The sequence below is a fragment of the Cantharellus anzutake genome (genome assembly GCF_015039405.1).
Source record: "Cantharellus anzutake strain C23 chromosome Unknown EI90scaffold_1, whole genome shotgun sequence".
Taxonomy (NCBI): domain Eukaryota; kingdom Fungi; phylum Basidiomycota; class Agaricomycetes; order Cantharellales; family Hydnaceae; genus Cantharellus; species Cantharellus anzutake.
The window spans coordinates 1,094,205-1,115,170 of record NW_024066951.1 but is presented as its reverse complement, the minus strand read 5'-3'; the positions used below and the strand labels follow the sequence as shown (position 1 = coordinate 1,115,170).

The window sequence follows — 20,966 nt, the reverse complement described above, 5'->3', positions numbered from 1 at the left end:
GACAGCTCACCCTTTGATGACAATAGCCCGCTCATTGACACCAGTTCGGCCTGCCCTGCCAGACTTGTCAACGTGATCGAGACCTAGCGCATCGTCAGGCAGCCACTTGTGATCATACACAATGTCCTCTGTTGGAAGACAATTAGGATGCAAGCCTCGGCGGCACCAATGGCATCAGGACATACCGTCAGCAATGTACGACGGCTGCTTGAAATGAGACGTTTGCACCAAGGCAAATCGGTACTTTGCTATGGTGCTGTCACTGACACCCATGCGTGCCTGAAGCCGCCTCTTCGTGTCCGAAAACCTCTCACTCTGTAATTTCTTCGCATCAGCGTGAAAACGGCTGGCATTGGACGACGTACTTGTCGAAGAACAAAGCGAAACGGGACGCCATGCGTTCTTGACGTTTCCTTGGTGAAATGAAAGACGTCGATGATCTTTTCTGCGTCCCTGGACTCGAGTTCATCTAATGGAATTTCCTACATCGTGGGCTAAGTTTGAGACGAATTGTTATTTGGATTGGATCTTTCTCACCTCCGCATAGAACTCAGTATCGCTGAGAGTGCCTAACAGTTCTGTCCCAGTCAGTTCTCTCTGTCGCCGTCCATCCCTCGAGATGTCGAATACACGAATTTTATTGGAACCACTAGGATTAAGAGTGACCTGGCGGTTAATATGGCCAATGAGATCGTGAACTACGTTGTTCTTTGGTAGGAGGAATGGGAATGTGGCCTTCAAACCGAATGGTCAGTCAATTTTGTGAGAGCAATTGACACCTCCGCAATACCTCTTCTTTGTTGTTAATGCCAGTCCATATGATCTTGAGACTTCGTTTGGTCTCAAGCTCTATGATACTTATCTCCAGGCGCTCATAGAAGATTACTACAGATGGCGAGGAATTGTGATTGACGGGTCCCATAACGTCGGATATCATTTGGTTCAACGATCTTTTCAAGATAGATTTTGGGGTCCCGTTGGGGTTCGAAGAGGTGAATCGGAGTTTAAGGGGCTCGTGGTTGAGGTGTTCTGCTACTTTAGTTGACATCTAAAGGGTACAGTAAGACGACCACCACCTAGAGTGCAATAACAATGATACCGTATCATAGTTCGTTTTTCTACTCAACACAAGATTGAATTCTTCCTTATCTTGGTCCTCGAACCTCGGTTTGAAGTGGACAAGGACCCGGTTCTGCAAGAAATCATAATATTGAACCGGACTTGGGTACAACCCTTGTGACTCCAGGTCGTGTACCCTAGAAGTGCTGGTTAAGTCACGCCGGGGGAAAAACTAACAAGAAGCCTACTCTCGTTCCGGTATTTCGACCTGGAAACAAAGTATGTCGCCATCTTGGATCTCACTCTGCGCGAAAGTCATTTTGGGCTTCATGAGCTCTATCATTCCTGGTTTGATTTCCTGAGGCCCAATGAGTTCTCCCAATGATGACCGAGAGAACATTCACTGACTTCATACAGCCTGACGGGAGTGGAACCCGCCCAACCCATCATCTCATTGATGGTTGGCACCATATCGCCCACTTTGCTATTTCGATGCACATAAACCTTCCCAATGCCTTTTAGTGTCTGGTCGTTGACACTGAAATGCTTCAGAAAGATCATCACGGCATTACTGTCCAGGCTCTGTCGGAACGAAGTAAGGTCATATCCTATAAAGAATCACATACGATACCTTATTGGCGCTATAATCATCGTCAACAACGTCGAGGTATAGTTTCAGGTCCGCTTGCCGTGCAGCCATGTTGTTACGAACAAGCTCAATATCTAGGGTTCTGGTTGAAAAACTTGTTTCCAGGAACTGGGTATCAAAACTTACTTAACCCGTGTTCGTTTTCAGGTATTGGAGTATCGGGTCGCACGGTCTTGTTTTGACGATTCACCAGAACCCAAAGTCGAATTTGACTCTCCTGGAAGTGGAAATGCTCTGCTACTCGAGACTTGAACTGAAGGTACGACTCTGTTTTCAGGACTCGGAATGTAGGAAGTTCTGACGGCGGCCACACGCGGTCATCAAACGAGGCGAGATCAAAACCTTGGTGACGACGGAATGTTTCGTCGGTGATGACTTTAGCTGTAAGGAAAAGATGCTGTTCATCCCGTTCCCGTTTCTTGGCTTCCTGGGCAGCACGCTCTTCATCGAGTCGTTGCTCTAAAGCCGTCAAATCCAAATGGTTGTCTAAAGTCGCGCAAAAAATGACGTACTTAGGTGCGGTGGTGTATCAGCTTCGGTGAAAGGCGACAAAACCCAGTCCATAGCTGATTCGCGGACGTAAACCAACATGTACGCGTTCGTAAACCGTTTGACAGCATTTCGTGCTTGGTTCCGCTGTTGAACCTGGGGCAACACCCCGTTCAGGGCTTCACCGCCATAATTCTCCTCCAAAACTTCCTTATCCGTGACAGGGGTAACTCTATCATCGTCAAACTTCAGCCACCTTGCGTCCCGATCTGGCTTAATCAACGCAAAGTAGTGTCCGCCATGCAAATCGCCAGAGTGCACAAGGACGCCATGTAGCTTGTATATGTACGACTCTGTGCGATCAGCACTCTCATCGAGAAACTCGCCGAGATCGATCTCGAAAGGGAATTCATGTCGGTCATTGATCTCGAAAGATGGAATCAGTTTCAACTCTGGGGGGAAGGAATATCACAGGAAGGTCACCTTGACCATCGCATCACGTTGGATATCATATTCGAATCGCTTAAGTTGGAGGTGCAACACGGGGGGGAATGACTGGAAAATGACCCCTTTCTTGGCATCCTGTAATCCGAATCCTTCCGCTTGATACTTGTTGTCGCCTTCAAGTGTTTCGACAGCAACATAATCCCGGAAAGACTCTTGAAGGTTTTTCATCCCTTTCACATTCAGCTGGATATCTGCCATGCCGAAAGGCGTCGGTGACTTAATGTTAGGCCTCCAAAGAACAACGCACCATAAAATTCTTCCGTCCGCGCCGACTCAAACTCAACGTTAACACACTTGATGTAGCTCTTCATCTTCCCCACAAAAAGTTTGTTGATAGCACCTTCAGCGTCTGTTTCCTTCATCTTGATTTCCAATTTGTCCTGGAGGACTCGATTAAACTCCTGGACATCATGCTGCATAAAAGAATCTAAAGACTTCCAACCGAATGATCTCGTCAACTCGGTCGTGCCTGTTGGAACGAATGAGTGGGAATATTGTTCAGCGAGTGAATGAGTTGATGGGCGTACCAACGGGGAGATCAGACGTCTGCAAGTGGTAGAAGACACGTTGCAGCGCCAGCGCGACGCTCTCATGAGGCACATCGCTTTCGGTAGGGATCTGATAGACAGCCTGAGATGAATGCAGGTGAGAAACCTCGGAGCACGACTTGAGACAGCAGCTAAACCAACTTTTCGGAAGTAATGAGTACAGTAAAGGGATTGTAACAGAGAATTCATGTAGCATGTTGCGCCCTGGTTCTTCAGGCCAACATATCCGGTCTCTTTTTTCGAATCATAACTAAGGAAAGGGGCAACTTAAACTTGTGAAACAACCGGCGGCACAGGTTGAAAGACCCACTTAGCGAAATTATGCCATAAAACACCCGTAGGATCTTTTAGCACACGGACAAAAACGGAGACGTCGGCGCTGTCTTCCTCGATGACGGGTCGTTTGTGTCCTTCCTGACTGATGTAGAGTTTCCGAAGATCGTGGAATCGTGTGAAACCCCAGTCACACTCTTCGGGGACAAATCGATGGTGTGCATCTACGGATTGAGCGGTGCAGACTAAATGCCTAGAAACCTGGATAACATTGAAACATCCACTTACGACTGACAACGTAGAGACTGGGATCGTGAATGTTAGACATGACGAGGGAAAATTGTGCACAGGCATGCCAGTCATTTGATGACTTTGGGTCCGCATAGTCCAGATATATTGACACCGATTCGTTTGGAGGAGCGTTCGAATTTCCAGCAGGAAACAACAATATGCGCCTGCCTCGGTATCAGACTGACAGTTTGGGCCCAGGACGGTAGTTGTCAGCACTAACCATCGATGACCACCGCACTCAAATTCCGGACCGGTAAGCCTCTTCTCCAGGCTTTTCCACTTCGTTAGTCTCCAAGTACAGTGAGCGAAATCCTCAACGTCATGCCCCAGTTCAGGCATGTTCTTGGCAGCGAACGCTTCATCTAAGGGCACGGAATGAGTTGCCTAATATTACCTCCCCAAGCCCTAAAGAAGCACGCACGGTCGTGAATAGTGATTGGGTCGTCAACTTCCATGAGTGCTGGTACTCCGGACCTAGCCTCGATCACGTCCGAGCCTTGACCGTCAGCCTATTAGAAAGAACACTCTCTTCAGATATAGCCTTCCACCTTCGTTCCATATACACGGACCATTATGCCGATGGGTCACAAATTGTTGAAAGGGATGTAAAGGCGCGCGGAACAGCCCAAGTGAAAGTGGTGACTTGGGATTCGTAACGCGATCCACGGGAATTCCCGTCAAAAGTGTATAAAAAGTGATGATTCTCAAGCAATTCGAAACTTGCAGCAACTTCGACATTGCTGGGTGTTTCTGCTCAAACGCGGCAATGGGACCGCTTCAACATGCATATGTCCGACTCGTGAATGTCTACTCCCAGTTTTATCACTCTTGTTAGCGGTTTTCTTTCTCGATTTTCATCTCTTCTTCTCTCCCACCTTCATGAAATCACGCACGATCCTTAGAGTATCCGACATGTGTCTATGTGTTGCCGCAAGGCCCGTAGCTGGAACGGCTCTGCCGTTTGTGGTCGGTCATGAGTCAACTTCGTGCAAGAAGATCCTGGGTTTCATAGGATGTCGCTCGACATGGCACCTATGCGTTCCGCATTAGGTCTGACCATCGGCTACAGCTGGTCCTGAAACTTAGTAATGTCTGCATGGCCATCTTGGGCTTGCGCGCGTAAAATCTTGTTATTTTCTCGTCCGCTTGTCTGTCAGCCAGCAGGCATACATGCAATTGTTCCTGCAGTTTTCTCTAATGTTGATATATCCAATAAACATGTATGGTGTGCGAGCGTCGGAGAGCGGATTGTGGGCGTCCCGTTATGTTGTGTATTATCGTTCATCCGTACAGCACAGTTCAACATTGTCTCATCCGATATTGGAACCATCCTGAGCTGTCGGATCGAGGCAAACATGGTATATTCTTTCGTACTCGAGTAACCTCTGATCTGAGGGCGAAAAGCCGCTTGCAAGTTTGATGGCACGTCCAGGGTTTGTTCGTTACCGTAATTCGCAAATGTCCCTGTCGTAATTTGTGTGGGGGTCCAGGCGAAGCTAAGGATGAGTGCATATATATTCGTCAAACATGTTTTCTTTGTAGCACTCATAAATATTCAGAATAATGCAAACAAGCAAACAAAGCACTCAAAGCCCCTCATCGCATCATTTTTCACAGCCCCCCGGATGATGGTCGGTGGAATGATTTTGCCCTGAATTTTTCCGGTGCCCGTCGGTTATGGAAGGGCACATGAGCACAAGTGCACCGCTTTTGATCTTCCTATAACTTCAAACCAGTTCTCGAGTTTGAACCTTCCTACTCCCTCTTCCGCGTGAGCGTTGATCGCCAGCAAAATGACGAAGCATTTCTGTTGTTGCATTGTAAGTGCTTGCTGCGCCGTTTTTGCCTGGCCATTCATAGTCTTCGCTGTCTTTTAGCCCGTTAGATTTGGGGTTTTCGTGGTTGCCTTACTAAGTTTCGGTATATCAGCTCTGACAGCAGCGTCTATCTGGTACGCCGTCATTCGTGAGTCAAATCCGTCCTGTGCAAGTGATGGGATCCAGAATCAGTAAACCCTCCGACAGGTCCCCAGGATGTTAAAGACGTCAACCTCACTGGGCGATTGAAGATAGCACTCATCATCGTTGGTGTCGTGGAGACCATCTCTGCAATTGCCTCCCTACTCGGGCTCATTGGAGCTCTAGCTCGGAAACGAGCGTTGGTGTCTTTCTTTGCTTCGTTCCTTTTGGTTTCGCTTCTCTTGCATCTCGCATTGGGGTAGGCATTTATCGCGCACAACCACGATGCACTTACCTATCCGCCTCTTTCGTTTTCAGCATCAACTGGATCATCCAACTGGTCCATCATTGGCATGATACCAAAGAGACTTGTGTGAAGAAAAATAACAGTAATGACGATGCTTGTATTGGAGGACCTGCTGTGAAGATCCTCTCGATTGTGATATTTGTAGTCGTCATGCTGATCAACCTGTGTAAGTTTCTTTTTCACAGCACCTTTTGAGTTTTGAGTTTGACCCAACTTTTGATCAGATGCTGTTGTCATTGTTCGTCGGTATGGCACTCAGCTCGAGGAGGATTCGTGGGACTCTCCAAGCAAGCGTCTACATTCTGCACCAGTACCACAAAATCATCCAGCTTCGCATGCTATGACGAATGCGGACTGGAGTCATACAGCCTCAAATACACCTTATCACTCGGTGTCAACTCATGGTGATGCAGACGGGTACCCTTACGCGGCACCGCAACATTCATTCGGAAACCGCTACCATGTGTGACCATTTGTGCATCATATATATTTAGTGCCCCGGGTTTCAATCACATTTTGTACCATGTTGTCAGTGAGCGTTGGTCCTGAGATCAAGTGCACTCGCAAGACTTGCGTGGTTAAACAAAAGAGCCTGCAATGATACTTGGAATACAAATATACTCAACAGCCCTTCATCGTGCGAATGGATTGGTTCCCCGCTTCCGTTCATTTTCACCTCGCCTCATGACAGTTTCATCAAAAACCTTATTTTTGTGCATTTCCGTGGCGTTGAATGCGTTCGTTCACGATCCAAATACCTGCGTCATAAGCTCGCCTGAGATTAACGCGAAATGACAGAATCTCCGCTGGTGGAATTTTCTGCTTTCCACTTTTCGCTCCGTCGTTGGCCTCTCATCTTCAGCTGACCCAACGTCAGATTTCAACCATCGCTCTTGCGTGAGCGTCTCCCAATGTGATGGTCGTCCCATTACTCACTAATAATCCTCCCCAGTGGAATGATGGGCCAATATCCGTTTGCTTCCCTCTGGGGCATTGTCATCGATACCAAGGGTCCGTGGGTGTAAGCTCAAATCCTTGACCAAAGAGATCTATCTCAAACCAATTCTGCACTAATAGGTGCGCCTTGGCAGCATCCGGATTGTTTGGTGTCGGATATTCATTGTTCGCTTCGACAATTCGCTACGCTGGTTCCAGCCATACCTGCTCCACTCCGATCTTCGTCTTGCTAGTGTTCTGCTTTTTCCTGTGTGGATTAGGAACCGTGGCATCGTAAGTCGCTACTCTCGCAAGCACCCCCGTAGTTGACGTGCGTTGCGTCAGTTATTTTTCATGTTTATTTGGCGCCTCGAAGGTCTGGCGCATATATTGATGCAATCCTTTCCAGTGCTGAATAACTTTCTTGCACAAGGGCTTTCCAAAGCGTTCTGGACTAGCAACTGGCATCGTTACAGCCTTGTTCGGACTTTCTCCTTTGTTACTTTCTTCAATTGGAAATGCTGTTTTCGCCGACCTAGATGACGTTCTGGATGCTCCGAAATATTTATACTTCCTCGCCTGTTTTTGTGGCTTAGCGAATTTGTCTGGCACTTTGGGCCTCCAAGGGATCTCTCGGGGTGCAGCATCCTCGCCAAGCAGCGATTCCCTGAACGATGATCAGCCGTACGAGCACACACCTCTCATCCGATCATCTGAGGGCGACCTTGTTCATCAACGCGAGGGCCTACTTTCTCTGCTTCAAGACTTGGAATTTTGGTTGCTGGGAATCGTGATGCTAGTTTGCATGGGCATGGTCAGTCGAGCCGCAAACACCTCAGTCTACGGATTCTCACCTACGCGTTTTTTCCAGTCTGAAATGGTCATATCCAATATTGGCTCTATCGTCGCATCGTTTGATTATCCTGGAGAAGCAACTCAGCTCAGTGCTGGCCCACAAGTCCGCCTAATCAGTCTCGCCAACACGGCCTCGAGGCTCCTCACTGGATCGATTGCTGATATTGCGTCCCCGACCCCTGCCAAGAGGCAGAGTACTGGAGAACTAATTTTTCACAGAACTCGAGTAATGAGTCGGGCAGTGTTCGTGTGGCTGTCGTGTTCCGTGTTACTCACTGCATCCTGCTGGATGGCGGCTGGCACAACGTCCCCACAAGGACTGTGGGTTGTAAGTCTGGGTACGGGAGCAGCATACGGAATGCTCTGGTAATCCACTGTGATCGAAGCAATTGCCCCATTCACGCTGATGGATATTCTCCCATCAGGACAGTTGTTCCTTCGCTCGTTGAGTTCATCTGGGGCTCCAGAAATGCGGCGCGCAACTTTGGTGTGGAGACTTGGCAAATGGAATCATGTACCAATTACTGAACATTGTTTAGGCACCATATCCTACTCCCCATTCCTGGGGACTCCCATATTCACTTTCCTTTACGCCTCCTTTTCGGATCGTGCCCGCAAACCTGGTCCAGACCCTATCTGCAGAGGCACTCAGTGTTGGAAGCCCACGTTTGAGATTTGTACTGGAATTCTTTGTGGTGTCACCGTCGTCGCTGCTGCATTGTGGCGAAGGTGGGCACATAGGGTCTAGATATATATGGAGCAGGCTGCAAACCCTCCGTTTGCTCCCACTTGGGGATGTCAAAGTTGACTTGCACGGTCGTACTCGCTATGCTCGGCCTTCCCATTCAGCAGGTATATTGCCTTGGTCATGATCCCATTACAGTACCAAACTCTTTCAACTGCATGTATGGACGATAGAGAGTTTCTAACAAACTAGTGGGTTACACGGACGATGAATGGCACCCAGTGAAGAAGGCCGAGCATGAATATAATGGATGGACGAGACAGAGTGAAAGCTGGCGGTACTCAACAGTGAGATGGCTCATCAGAATCGGCAGCGTGGGTAACGGATGCAAGTTGCCGGCGGACAGTGCATTATTCGCCGATCAAGTCACATCGTCACTGTCAATCGCAATGGCGACAGCGCGTGCTAGTGGAACAACCTCTAGTGACGACACATCGAAAGATGTTAGTGCTCTTAAACAGTATGATAACACGGAAGGTCACTTCTCCATGGTCCGGTGAGTCGTGCTCTCAAGTCTGTACGTGGAACTCATCGTGGAGTGTTTTGCCAGCAATTTCCGCCTGGCTGACCTTGTCACCGTCATGAATGGCTTTTGCGGGTCCTTATCTATCTTTTCGTCCGCGCGATACCTCCTCACAAATGATACTCGTTACCTTTGGCATGCACATGCGTTTCCTCTTGCTGGACTCATGTTCGACTTTTTTGACGGAAAGGTGGCGCGATGGAGGAATAGCTCTAGCCTTTTGGGTCAAGAGTTGGATAGCTTGGCGGATTTAGTGCGTGCAGCTCCCTTCTCTCGTCATTTCTTACCTGATGCTTTTGTGTTGAAGATATCCTTCGGTGTAGCACCATCCGTGCTCGCATTCACAATTGGTTTCCGAACCTTCCTCGATACGATAGTACTCACAGGGTTCATCTGCAGTGGACTTGCGCGTCTTGCGAGATTCAATGCTACGGTTGCTCTTGTACCCAAAGATGCCACTGGCAAGTCCCAATACTTCGAAGGCTTGCCCATTCCCACCAGTCTTGGACTTGTATTCTTCATGGCGTACATGACGAAAAAAGGATGGATAGAAGGGGAGAAAGGCTTGCCTTTGGGCACTATCACTCTCTGGGGGACTTCAGGGGAGGGCGGTGAAATTCATGCGCTGAGCTTGATCTTTGTCGCTTGGGGGGCGGCTATGGTCAGCAAAACCCTCCGTATCCCAAAGCTTTGAAACAGTGAACGATTTCGGGCATGGATGGTTATGGTAATCTTGACACCCGTGGCATTGCATTTACGGACACCTTCAGCACAGATTCCAATACCCAGTGTATCTTAAGTAATGGGAGAAACTCGTAGGATTCAAACAAAATCATGACCAAAATTTGGAAGGCAGTTATGTGTTCATGGGGAAACATGATTTTTGGGTATATTTACTGCATGCTCAGCTATATACCCCTGACATCGAGGCCGATGATATCCTCACTTTCTTGACCGTTATCCGCCTTTGGCGGCCAGTTGTCTCGAGCAACGAGAACTGGCAGACTTGCTATGGGGCTGCTCGGTCCCTCTATCTCAGTGTCCCAAGTTACTCCAGGTCTTCGAACTTTGATGTTATCCGGTTTTGATGCCAATGATTGGTGCCAGCCGAGAACGACTTTCTCGACTGGTTCAGGCGAAGGCGGTGGGGTATACACATCCGACACTATGCTTTTCGAGTATCGATCGGTCACGGAGCCAATGACCTATCCTTCATCAGCACCAAAACATGATCAAGCCGAGCTCACTTACCTGTGAACCTCCAATTGCTGCCTCAACTGATGTCACCGACACAGCCCGTTTCCGGCCCTTGCGCGACAAGAACGCGAAAGGTGTCCCTCGTTTTGAAGGTGGAATTGAGACCGCAACAAACTCCTCCAACCTTTTTTTCCCAGAAGATATCGATGCTTCCCAAAAGGGGGGGCTCGGGGCACGGTAACGAGGCGCTGGATCACGATATGATCCAAAGCTACTAGTCCGGGATATTGGGAAAAATGTTGAGGAAAACTCATCCAGGGCATTGAGGGGTTCGGGATCTTCAACCGGCGCGCTTAGATTAGGCAGCGACCCAACAGAAAGAAATGCGTTGAGATGAGCGGGGGTTCGACTCCTACTTGAGCGCCAAAATTTGAATGAATGATTTGAAGCCTTGGGAGCTGCTGGGGGAGAGATGGAAACTGTGGCTGCTGGAGCTTGATACCGATGACTATATCTAGGCTCGGATGCACCGACGATGCGACTAGCATTTTTGAGAATTGACACAGGTGTGATCGCTTGAGCGGGGGTCGAGGTGGAAGAACCACTGCCAGCAATACCAGGCCCTACTATAGCCTTTGCTTCCGGTGGTGCTGGGTGAGGAGCGGGCGGCAGGGGCGCGTTGCTCGCCACGGATGATACTGAATCCTTGACGGGAATCCCCTGGGATACTGGATGCGCTGAGCGAATGTTCTTGGATCCGTTCTTACCCTCATGCTCCCGAGGTTCCAGACTTTCTTCAATGTTAGTTGGTCTGGGTACGCATTGAATTGAAGCTGACTGAGTCTTGGTGGGAGGGGGGGCCGGCAATTCTTTCATCAGTAAATTTGGTGACTTAGTCCCGGGTACCGACGGCCCAAGTTGAACGGGTTGGGATGGGACAACGTCAGGTGCGGCAGAGGGATGTGTGAAGTCTGGCTTGTGTTCACTGGCTGACGGAGCGGGCAATAGCTCTGCGGTATGGGGTTTCGGGGTTGGGTTTACAGCCGGCTTGGCATCCTCCGCATCGGACAATCTTGCAGGAGTTTCCACGGAAGATGGTTTTGTTATGGCTTTAGGATGAAGTGCTGACGGTGCTGGTGTGTCCGAAAGTGGAGGGACGGAGTCTACACTTGAGTCTACGGTCTGAGGGGATTCGATCACCAGCACGGCATTCCGACTTGAGTGCGGTACAATATCAGAAGAGGGTTGTGTGGATGACTTCTCCTCATTCTCAAACCTGGGCTCGACGGCCCGAGGCACGAAGGGAATGCCAAGCAGCGAGAGGAGTGCCTCCTCTAGGGGAAGCGACATTGAAGTTGGCGGGGGCGAATTCGGCCGTGGGGTATTGTCTCCAGAAGATACGCGTTGGTTCTCCATGCCGTCACTCGAGTCATCACGAGGCACAGACGGTCCTATATTTTTCCACGAATTAGCCTTATCCGGTGGAAATATTAAATTATCGTTAGCCAAACCTTCTGATCCTGTGTCCTTGAATGCTTTGGGAGACAAGCTCTGCTCCAACGGCCGCTCGGTCGTGGCTTTCCTTTCGGGGACTGTGGCATCATTGGGATCCAGCTCTCTCGCCTTTAGTGGAGTTCGAGGAATTGCGGGTAAGGGAGAACCCAGTGATTTTGCTACGGGTGTGAAGCGGGACCTGAAAGATGGTGTGGGGGGGGGACTCGTTGCTATGCTTGATCCCCCCGGGACGTAAATGGGTGGCAGTACCTTGGCTCGGACTCTGTTCGGGGTTGAGATAACATTTCCGCTGGTGATTGGAGACTGCGGAGGAGATTGTTGGATTCTGGCCAACGGGACCGGCGTGTTACTGCTCAAAGTGGTTGGAACCACGACCTCACACACGGTTGGGGTTTCAGCGGCTTGTGGGGCCCCTCGTAATGAGAGGATGGGCGATTTTGGCGAAAGTGAAATGTCTCGACCGTTTGGCAAAGTTGTAGTAGTTGTCATAGTGTCTTTTGTTGTGCCTGAAACAGGGATAAGAGAGGAAGTCTGGATTTGACTGTCGAACGATGGGGTGCTAATGTCCCAGTCGCCAGAATGGGAAGTGGCACGCAAAGGTTCACTCTTTGTTACACGCAACGGGGGGGCGGTCGTTGGAATTTCTGAAGCTGGATCAGGAGACCCAGTAGTCCCCATTGAAGGCTGAGAGCTTGGGGCTGGGTCAGAAATTGGCACCAAGGAGGGCACGCATGAAACGATTATCCCTGGACTTCTAGGCGGGGGCGAACGCGGCAGTTTTGCCGTTTTGTGTTGACCATTTGACGTCTTGATGACAACGCCTACTACACTAGAGGGTATGTCCTTGACAGTATGAGACAAACCCCCAGATGCCTGACAGTCGTCTTTTGATCCAAGCGGCTCAATCTTCGGACAGACCCTGCGGATTTGACCCGATGGGTGAACAGTCACGGAATGCCCATCCATAACGGGTTCATAAACGCTGTATGAGGGAGAGGATAAGGCCTTCAGCGGAGTCGGGGCGGAGATAGTGATAGTTGAACCAGTTTCTGGGCGGGGAGTCAACATGGTGGAAGACGACTGTCTAGATTCCACAAGGAGCGGCGATGAAAGGGCGCTCACAAAAGTTGACGTGAGAGGAGATATTAACGATTTGGATTGAGGTGAATCTGGGGGTTTTTCAGAATATGTCTGAAGCCTTTGCTCGATTGAAAACATTGATTCTAGACGCGGGGATGCCGTGAGAATTGGAGCACTTAGCGCTACAGCTGGATGCGGATATCGCTTGTCTTCTAATGATCCATGAACCGCAGAAACAGATGTACTGAGCCCGTTCGTTGAAGGATTATGGGAGGGTGAAGAAGGGAGAGGCATAGGCCTAGTCGCCTCCAGTGGGCTACCGGGTGAGCTTCGGAGCGGAATGAGCCCAGTGAATTTCGTTGTTGAGGATGTCACAGTTGGTGAGAGCTGCTCCAGAGCGGATCCGACGGCTTGAATCCCCAGAATTGTCTTCGGATCGGTCTGTGACGAAGTCGAGCCGCTGGTAAGCCGCGGTTTCGCCACAGCTGGACCGTTCAACATTGATAGCCCCTTACCAGGACCATCAGGTTCGGAGACCAAGTTCCCAGCGAAACTCTCAGATTGAAGCGAATGTTTCCCCTTCATTGCCGGAGACACGTTGGTCAACTGTTCAGATCCCCTCGCTGCAGCTGATGCCTGAGGGTCTTGTTTCGACGCCTGATCTTCATTGGGTAAGATGCCTTCCTTTTCCGAAGGGATACTTGTCACCTTAAGATTCAATACATTGAGCAACAATTGCCCGGACGTTCGAGAGGCTGACTCACTTTCCGTTCCGATGAGTGCGAAGGAGCTCCCAATACGCGGCCAGCAAGCTTCCCGCTGTCCTCCTTAATCACATCTGAAGCAGGGGAAATCGCCGGTGCTTCCGGGTTTTCTTCCGAAAACTCTGGAGGGCGTTTAGGTGTAGATATGCTATTCTCGTTCTGAGGACGATGCTGTGTGTTAAAAGTGCGAGAAATCATTGATCTAAGACCTCCGGGATTGGAGGCAGATCCCAACGGGGCCAAACTAGACCCGCTCTTTCCGTACGACTCAGCAACAGCGGGCTTGACCTTCGTAGTGGTGAGTGGGTCTGCAACCGTCACTGGAATCGTCCACCCTCTGGTTGGCCTTCTTGAAGGGTTAGGCGAGAAGGGAGAATACATTGTTGACAGCCCAAACTTGGATGCAGTCTTGGAAGACATCCGAGTCGGCTGGTTGATGTACACGTTCGCCCTTGATGACACCGGGGCTGGTGGGGTGATACCTCCCTTCCCGGGCATTCCCCCCTTCATAACCTCGACCCTTTCGTTCGAATGGGGTAGATTTGCCTTTGTCCGTCCACCGAAAAGCGACATTTTAGAGGCAGCGGAGTCTCTTTGTCAACGGCCAGGTTGATTGGAGGGCACGGTTACAGTGTGGATAAAGCGGGAAAGATTGAGGCTAGGGTTCAAAGCATCCGGGAAATCATTGGGAGGTCCATATCAGAGTCACCGAGGACACGAGCCTGACACGTTGCAGCAGTTTCTTCAGCGCAACTGGCTTTTTTTCCGTTTCATAGTCAATGGATAGAGTTCATGTTCGCTTCAGATTGAAATATCCAGGCGCTTCCAGAACAAGCTGTTCTCCCTAAAGCTGTGGCTATGACTACACCAACGTTGTTGCGTGAAAATATGTGCGAAAAGGACCTTTCGGCACCGCGCAGGGCATTACTTCGAATTACATGAGCACCTCAGAGATCAACAAGTTAGGACAAATTCAGCCATGCCCTCGCCTCTGGCGACTGACTTTATACAAGGCTTTTCCTTCAATCTGTCATCTCTCGCGGATGGGTCACAGACAGCGTCGCGAAAGCGTTGGCCCGACAATCTGTTGCTGCCGTTAAAAGTGAAAGGCCTTTTCTTTAGTTGATTGGCTCTCACAGGCGGGACCCATTTGTCTCCAGGCACTAATGCGTCAATTAACGTCGTATTTTCGGAAGACTACTTCAATGACATGGTAGTTCAGACAAATCGGTCGCTTGAGCCCCTTGGACTTGCATTCCGACGAGGCGATAGCGAAGTGGACGGCCGGGTTTTCTGGGCTATAGTAAGCTGGACAATCTCGTGTCATTTGAAGCTGAGGAGCCATTATGTTTGGTGCTAGACGAATGATAAAGGAGACGAGATAGCTCAGATGGCCACTCAGTACAGCCCGAATGAAGTTGCATATTTCCGCCAACTTGCAAGTTGCACAGCTGTTAATCGTTTTTTTACTTACGCATTCTAATTGTGCCCTGAACCTCAGGTGGAGCAGATAATGACTGCGCCCAACGAAACATTTTGTGTTTCTTCGCTTGCCGCTTTGAGAGAAGTGAGCAGTCTGACAACCAGAGGGAACATGACAAAAGCACAGGCAGAGATTGTGTTACAAAGTTTTGTCGTTCGGGGGTGGCTCCTCAAGAGCAGGTAAGGTTATCTACTGGATATCTATCCCATTGTCCAACACCCGCCCCATACAACTATAGACATGGGAGGTACTCTTTATCACCACGCACTATTCTGGAACTGGAGCCTTATCTTAAATCGACTTATGAAGATGAAGTTCTTCTTTGTGCATCTTGCGATCGCATCGTCACTAAGGTATCGTCGTTCTCGAACCTCAGTATTCGTCCTTACAGTCATCACAGGGTTTATCATGCTTTGTCCCAGAATGCCGAGTGCGTTTGCACGAGCATTGTTTCAATGCTCGAAAAAAGGCGGCCAAATCGCGGCCATTGAAGTGCCCTTCATGTGACGGGGGCTGGTCATCGCAAGGTCTCAATAAAGTTGGTGAAGAAGCGGTTCGGGAGGGCAGCGAAAAGTCGAAGTTACGCCGCAAGCAATTCACAGAGCCAGATGTTGCTGCGTCAGAAGTTTAGCACTATAGTGGAACGGTGGGCGGTGATTCTATTACACAGCATCAATGGAAATCGAATTTCCAAGTGCCAATGGGAATTCGCAGCTACTCCCCATGGTGGAAACACGAACGCGATGATTATATGCTCTGGTGAGGCTCTACAGTGTTCAGTTCGGTAGAGTCACTGGTGGTGGCACCAATAGCACTAAATCCAAACCTGTCCCCCCATGCCCGTCTCCGTCTTCCCTTTGACCCTTCACCAAACTCTTCGTTCCATTTTCGAATGGCGACTAGGGTGCCAAGAGCCTCAGAGGCCGAAGGTGTTATCTCCCTCAATGCTTTGTTGAAGTGTCGCAAGGATAATGTGCGCGAAAGCAAATGTTGTTCTTTAGGATCGATGCCCTGGGCATTATGGGGCGGTCCGATGGTTTTCATGTCAGGGACAAGCTGGTCGTTTTCAAACTTTGTCGCAGGCGTTGGGGACCTCGACGGAACAGCCCAGGGGACATCTACATTTTCCTTAACTGCGTCAAGCGCTGCCGCTATGCAAAGATCTTAAATTAAATATTGGAGATTAGCATATTCACAAGTTTGGAATGACTGCAGTGCGCACGCTTGAGGTCCGATCCAGAGAAAGCGTCAGTTCGCTTTGCAAGGGCTCCAAGATCTACGTCACGGGATAGCGTTTCATCGCGAAGTAATATTTTCAGGATTTCTGTAGTAGGGTAGTTGAATGAGTGCAGTTCGATTCCTTGTTCCAATTCTGACCTTCTCGCTCGGTGGGACCGGGTAAATCAATCAATAGGCGTCGCGGTAATCGCCGTAAGACCGCATCATCCAAATCGAAGGGGCTGGCCTGCAATCAGCGTGTCACCAAACTTGTTTAGTATTGGGCATACCGATTGGTAGCGCCGATAACTATAACGGACTGGTCCCTTGAACTCTTCAATCCATCCATTTCCTTGAATATACGGTCGAGGCATGCTCAGAAGGACAGGTATAGACAAGGCTTTACCTGCATGAACTCTGTTATGACACCCCGATGTGCCATAGCGCTCCCACCATCTCGGGAAGAAACTCGATGGCCAAACAAGGCATCGATTTCGTCCAGGAAAACAACACAGGGGGACAATCTTCTGGCTAGAGTGAACACACTTCTGACCAGCTTCTCGCCTTCGCCTACATACTGTTCGTATTAAAGGTCGCGGCAAGTCAGAAGGTGTATCTCCCTTGCTTGTCCACACTTACGTACCATGTCCATAACATCTGAAGGCTTAATTAACATCATCCGGGCGCCACTCTCTTTGCAAATTGCACGAGCCAACAAAGTTTTGCCTGTGCCTGTCGCTTATATGAGCTAGAGTCATAGAGTAGTTATCGAATAAGACGATACCAGGGGGGCCAAAGAGGAGTACTCCATTCATCGAATGAGTCTTCAAGATACCAGTCGCAAACGCTTCGGGGTGAAGAAGGGGAAGTGAGACAATGGTTCGCACGGAGTCAACTGTAGCGGGGGGAAGGTGGACGGATTTGAATGTTGTGGGCATTGTGGCTACATTGCACCGAGTCAGACCGTCTCAACACATACGAAAGAATGACAGGGAACGTACCCGAGTCAACGATGCAGCCAAGCAAGCGCTGCTCATGTTGATCCAAATCTGGATCCCTCTTTACCGACTCAAGGATCTCATCGACATCATTGGTTGATTCTTCCCTGACTGCATCGACGTCGGCTTTCTCCTCGTCCACTAGTGCTGAGGCAGAACTCTCTATCCAGTCCTTCCTCAGCTGTTGTGCATCTGCCTCACTTATAATCGTTCGTTCGACATCAGACCAGGTAATGGTCACAAGATCGAGGGATTCGGTGCGCTGGACGCCGAGAACCCCCAATCGCGATGCTACGACCGCATCTGCGGCCGCCTTCAAGATTTTCCAAGGTTCCAACGATTGAGTCCATGCAACGGTCAAGGCAGATAGTGACGATTCCACCTTCGTTGGGTCTGATGTTGGCAGTGCAATATGCCCCTGCAATGACCCCCCAGCATCTGCCACAGCCATTTTGAACGCCATCTCATTATAGTGAAGGCGACGTGAGAATCGGCCGGTGGCTTCCATTGTGGGATCTCGAGAGGCTGGCACAACTCCAACCACCCTGAAATAGCCGTTTTTGTTAGCAGCGACTGGATCCAGAGAAGCGCGAGGACTGCTCCCTGTTGGAATAGATAGAATGTTGTCACTCCCGAGAAGGCTCGAGTCAGCCCGCAAAACCCTGGGATATTTGTGTGGCAACGATGTTCCCCCAAAGTGAGGCAGTTCACTAAGCCAATCGTCTCCTTTTTGCCACTTCCTTAGTCGCTCGCGCAGACGGCGCTCCCTGGATTTGGAATCACCTTCAGACCAAGATTCGGGACGAGGAAGCTTAGTGGAAGTCAAAGAATTCCCAGTGAGCACACTAACGACGCTCTGGGAACTAGGAAGTTTCGACGAAGGCCTAGATGGGCCAATTAATGGAGGAGTGATCCCGAACACGATGGTCGTGGGTTGAGAAATTGGCAAAGAAGAACGAGGGTTGCCGTTCTGACGACGGGTCCGTACCGCGCCAAGCAAAGCGGGATACCACGAAGAGAACTGGCTTGCGATGAGCGGAAAATCTTTGATGTATATGAGTCTTGGGCGAGCCGAAGAAGCTTCAGCCTTGTCCACACTTGCACTGCAGATTGGAACGGGCTGATCGATATTTATTATCTCATGGAAGAATGCCTTTGTTTGTTGTGAAGGTCCGTGCCGAGCCAAGGGGACGATGGAAGCACCACTAGGGGTGCCGCGCGCCGCACGGAATGAGGTAGATTGCACTCCGACAGGGATCTGGATCGTAAAAGACTGAGGCTCCCCAAATATAAAGGGCAGTCCCATCCCTTCTCCGTCGATCTCTTCGTCCTTCTCGTTTCTTGCCCATAATTGCCGCCCAATGAGTGTAGGGGTCGGCGAATGGTGCAAAGGATTCGAATGAAAATTAATGATGGACGCGGCTAGCTGTAAATCAGGTCGCTTTCGTACAAGCGGTAAAACTATGCATACATTTACCGTACTTGCCATGCTCTCCAGCTGCCAGATCCAAAGCATCAATAACTACAACATCCGCGCGAGCCCTGCTAGCAATTTCTCTGACAGTAGCATCAATGACATACTCTCCGCCTTCAATAGGGCAATACAGCGAAAGTGTAGGCTCGACGGAGCCTCCATCACCAGAAGAATATGCCGCTCGGTGTTGTATCTGGGGATGCAATGTCAGAAGGAGATTCTCATAAGCCTCTTGAAGAAGCCAAGGGGGAGGGAGCCCAACAGCTCCTGACTGCTCGAAGGACCCACTCGGGTCGGAGGTACCATGGTCTACACCATTTGGCAACAGAGGTGAATCTGGTGTCTCTGATGGGACTTTAGACGATCGTGTCAGCTTTCTCTTCGACCTTCCTTCGATTCCAGGGCCGCAGCCATCTTCTGGCAGGGAGCCACTTGCAGCAGAGAGACGTTGGACCGTTCCTCCCTCCGTTCGGACAGGACTGCTCCGAGGAAATGAGAAACAAGTGGAGGAAGAAAAGGGGAGCACAGAAGCCCCTCCTGGAATCAGCGTCTTCAGATGCCTCGTTCGGTGCCATAGTGCTGCAGGTCGCATGTGAAGAGTACGGCAATAAGAGCCTGCGGCGCTTGCCGCCCCCGAAGGGCGTCTATTCAATTTAATTTCCCCTTCAGACCTGAGACACATAGTCCTTAATGCAACGCAAGCGTCGCTCATCTTCTGTCGCATCCCAGACGTTTTTTGAGGAGCGCAGAAGGCGCAACTCTGATGTAGATGGGGCGAAGGTAGCTCTGGCAAGTATACCAGTGTTGTATTGCGATTGTTATTTGATGCGCTCACATTGATTGCTGTCCAGGATATCGCAACAGCACAGGAAGAGAATGTTTTCCTTTTTGTGCCTAACCTGATAGGTAACATCTAAACGTCGGTTGGCATGTTTATGTCGCCACCTCAATGCGATCTGCGTCAGGTTACACTCGAGTGATTCTCGCTGCCTTGTCCTTGCACTACATGAGCACACATCCGAAGTCATGCACATTTTTATATGCTTTATCGTGCATCTTAGATGCTGCGGATGGCTTTGCGGCTCGAAAGTTGGGGCAAACATCAAGATTTGGTGCCGTTCTGGATATGGTCACTGACCGGTTTATATCGCATGCCTCCCTCTAGCCCGTGTCCCAGCTAACTAACATCATTTAGTTGCACAACTTCATGTCTATTATGTTTTCTTTCCTCCGCATACCCCGATTATGCCACGGTTTTTCAGTTTTTGATCGCCTTGGATTTCAGCAGTCATTATATGCACATGTACAGGTAAGCCTACACCCCTTCAAACATCAGTCAATTCCCCATAGCTCATTATGTTACACGGTAGTTCCCTTGAGACTGGAGCCAAGACTCATAAAGCTGTCACTAGCGAAGTCAGTCGCATTCTGCGATTTTACTACAACCCAGTACGCAAGATTATGATGTTCTCGGGATTTCAAATACCTGATAGTTTTGACGCGCGAAGCTGAATCTTTTTCTCATTTGCGCTGGGAATGAGCTTTTTTTCATCGCCTTATATCTCATCAAGAAGTGGGAGACCTCACCGATTGGTGAACCTTTCAGATCTCTTGCTCTTGGATTTCCCTACCGTTATCAAGCACATGTTGCTGACATAACCTGGCCGCAACTCCTCGCTGTCCTCACATCTGGTGTTTGTTTCCTTAAGAACATCATCAATGTGGTGCAATTATGGAAGGCCAGTAAAATTCTTGTTGGGTTAGACATAGCGGAGCGTGCAAGCCGGAGGCTGGAACGTGCCATGGCAGAGTCAAAGGAGGAGTAGTCTGATTTAAAAAAAATAAACCGTTAGACTTTATAGTTCTGAGTGTGTTCATCTCTAGATAACCCCATAATACAGCATACCTTTTCTGGGACGAACCACCGTCCCTTGACGTCTGTCAATCCACGGGTAATCATATTCTTTCTCCACATCATCAGATGATGCGACCCGCCACTAGGCAGGACTCCAGCCTCTACGACTTCGTAATATTATATAGAACCTGCCACTGTTCGGACAAAGTACACCTGAAGTGGAAGCGGCTAGTGCCGAAGGC

General features: G+C 49.6%; 7 protein-coding genes across 7 annotated transcripts; 4 read left to right on the top strand and 3 right to left on the bottom strand.

Annotated features, from left to right (window-relative positions):
- Positions 1-6: 6 nt before the first annotated feature.
- EI90DRAFT_3114590 (cysteine proteinase) lies at positions 7-4,271 on the bottom strand (the record flags this gene model as incomplete). Its single annotated transcript, XM_039062685.1, has 19 exons — positions 7-128; positions 186-315; positions 366-482; positions 538-735; positions 791-1,048; positions 1,100-1,256; positions 1,308-1,417; positions 1,468-1,641; positions 1,691-1,782; positions 1,835-2,167; positions 2,221-2,623; positions 2,681-2,895; positions 2,952-3,173; positions 3,232-3,334; positions 3,394-3,502; positions 3,563-3,749; positions 3,814-3,980; positions 4,037-4,178; positions 4,238-4,271. The coding sequence occupies 19 exons, from the start codon at positions 4,269-4,271 to the stop codon at positions 7-9; spliced, it is 3,273 nt and encodes a 1,090-aa protein (XP_038923833.1).
- Positions 4,272-6,678: 2,407 nt separating this feature from the next.
- EI90DRAFT_2901880 (major facilitator superfamily domain-containing protein) lies at positions 6,679-8,620 on the top strand (the record flags this gene model as incomplete). Its single annotated transcript, XM_039054074.1, has 9 exons — positions 6,679-6,818; positions 6,880-6,978; positions 7,034-7,102; positions 7,159-7,311; positions 7,363-7,393; positions 7,451-7,831; positions 7,889-8,238; positions 8,298-8,359; positions 8,412-8,620. The coding sequence occupies 9 exons, from the start codon at positions 6,679-6,681 to the stop codon at positions 8,618-8,620; spliced, it is 1,494 nt and encodes a 497-aa protein (XP_038923832.1).
- Positions 8,621-8,870: 250 nt separating this feature from the next.
- EI90DRAFT_2963818 (uncharacterized protein) lies at positions 8,871-10,066 on the top strand. The gene is made up of 3 exons (XM_039055468.1): positions 8,871-9,113; positions 9,168-9,393; positions 9,448-10,066. The coding sequence occupies exons 1-3, from the start codon at positions 9,007-9,009 to the stop codon at positions 9,832-9,834; spliced, it is 720 nt and encodes a 239-aa protein (XP_038923831.1). The 5' UTR covers positions 8,871-9,006; the 3' UTR covers positions 9,835-10,066.
- Positions 9,900-14,577, bottom strand: EI90DRAFT_3027611 (uncharacterized protein). Its single transcript, XM_039058003.1, has 4 exons — positions 13,697-14,577; positions 11,849-13,640; positions 10,392-11,788; positions 9,900-10,345 (listed from the first exon to the last, which is right to left on the bottom strand). Exons 1-4 carry the CDS (start codon positions 14,267-14,269, stop codon positions 10,049-10,051), a joined length of 4,059 nt encoding a protein of 1,352 aa, XP_038923830.1. The 5' UTR covers positions 14,270-14,577; the 3' UTR covers positions 9,900-10,048.
- A 130-nt stretch (positions 14,578-14,707) lies between these two features.
- EI90DRAFT_2901614 (Nse1 non-SMC component of SMC5-6 complex-domain-containing protein) lies at positions 14,708-15,810 on the top strand (the record flags this gene model as incomplete). Its single annotated transcript, XM_039054069.1, has 6 exons — positions 14,708-14,798; positions 14,857-14,999; positions 15,057-15,149; positions 15,198-15,358; positions 15,418-15,532; positions 15,580-15,810. Coding segments are annotated over 6 exons (834 nt in total), but the record flags the coding sequence as incomplete, so codon positions are not given.
- Positions 15,578-19,578, bottom strand: EI90DRAFT_3027608 (uncharacterized protein). Its single transcript, XM_039058002.1, has 9 exons — positions 18,867-19,578; positions 17,399-18,817; positions 17,182-17,340; positions 17,041-17,129; positions 16,804-16,974; positions 16,688-16,749; positions 16,557-16,639; positions 16,402-16,503; positions 15,578-16,342 (listed from the first exon to the last, which is right to left on the bottom strand). Exons 1-9 carry the CDS (start codon positions 19,549-19,551, stop codon positions 15,927-15,929), a joined length of 3,186 nt encoding a protein of 1,061 aa, XP_038923828.1. The 5' UTR covers positions 19,552-19,578; the 3' UTR covers positions 15,578-15,926.
- EI90DRAFT_3027606 (CDP-diacylglycerol-inositol 3-phosphatidyltransferase) lies at positions 19,505-20,809 on the top strand. Its single transcript, XM_039058001.1, has 6 exons — positions 19,505-19,658; positions 19,721-19,775; positions 19,835-20,009; positions 20,065-20,178; positions 20,240-20,318; positions 20,378-20,809. Exons 1-6 carry the CDS (start codon positions 19,560-19,562, stop codon positions 20,693-20,695), a joined length of 840 nt encoding a protein of 279 aa, XP_038923827.1. The 5' UTR covers positions 19,505-19,559; the 3' UTR covers positions 20,696-20,809.
- The last annotated feature ends 157 nt before the right edge of the window (positions 20,810-20,966 follow it).

Coding starts and splice junctions, on each gene's coding strand:
- EI90DRAFT_2963818 (XM_039055468.1), top strand. CDS start 9,007: ATGGCGACAGCGCGTGCTAGTGGAACAACCTCTAGTGACGACACATCG. Junction 9,114..9,167: donor GGTCACTTCTCCATGGTCCG/GTGAGTCGTGCT, acceptor GTGTTTTGCCAG/CAATTTCCGCCTGGCTGACC. Junction 9,394..9,447: donor TGGATAGCTTGGCGGATTTA/GTGCGTGCAGCT, acceptor TTTGTGTTGAAG/ATATCCTTCGGTGTAGCACC.
- EI90DRAFT_3027611 (XM_039058003.1), bottom strand. CDS start 14,269: ATGTCGCTTTTCGGTGGACGGACAAAGGCAAATCTACCCCATTCGAAC. Junction 11,789..11,848: donor CAAGGACACAGGATCAGAAG/GTTTGGCTAACG, acceptor GGAAAAATATAG/GACCGTCTGTGCCTCGTGAT. Junction 10,346..10,391: donor CAGCAATTGGAGGTTCACAG/GTAAGTGAGCTC, acceptor GATGAAGGATAG/GTCATTGGCTCCGTGACCGA.
- EI90DRAFT_3027608 (XM_039058002.1), bottom strand. CDS start 19,551: ATGTGTCTCAGGTCTGAAGGGGAAATTAAATTGAATAGACGCCCTTCG. Junction 17,130..17,181: donor ACTCCTCTTTGGCCCCCCTG/GTATCGTCTTAT, acceptor TATAAGCGACAG/GCACAGGCAAAACTTTGTTG. Junction 16,975..17,040: donor CTTCAGATGTTATGGACATG/GTACGTAAGTGT, acceptor TAATACGAACAG/TATGTAGGCGAAGGCGAGAA.
- EI90DRAFT_3027606 (XM_039058001.1), top strand. CDS start 19,560: ATGCAACGCAAGCGTCGCTCATCTTCTGTCGCATCCCAGACGTTTTTT. Junction 19,776..19,834: donor TTTTGTGCCTAACCTGATAG/GTAACATCTAAA, acceptor GATCTGCGTCAG/GTTACACTCGAGTGATTCTC. Junction 20,179..20,239: donor CATTATATGCACATGTACAG/GTAAGCCTACAC, acceptor GTTACACGGTAG/TTCCCTTGAGACTGGAGCCA.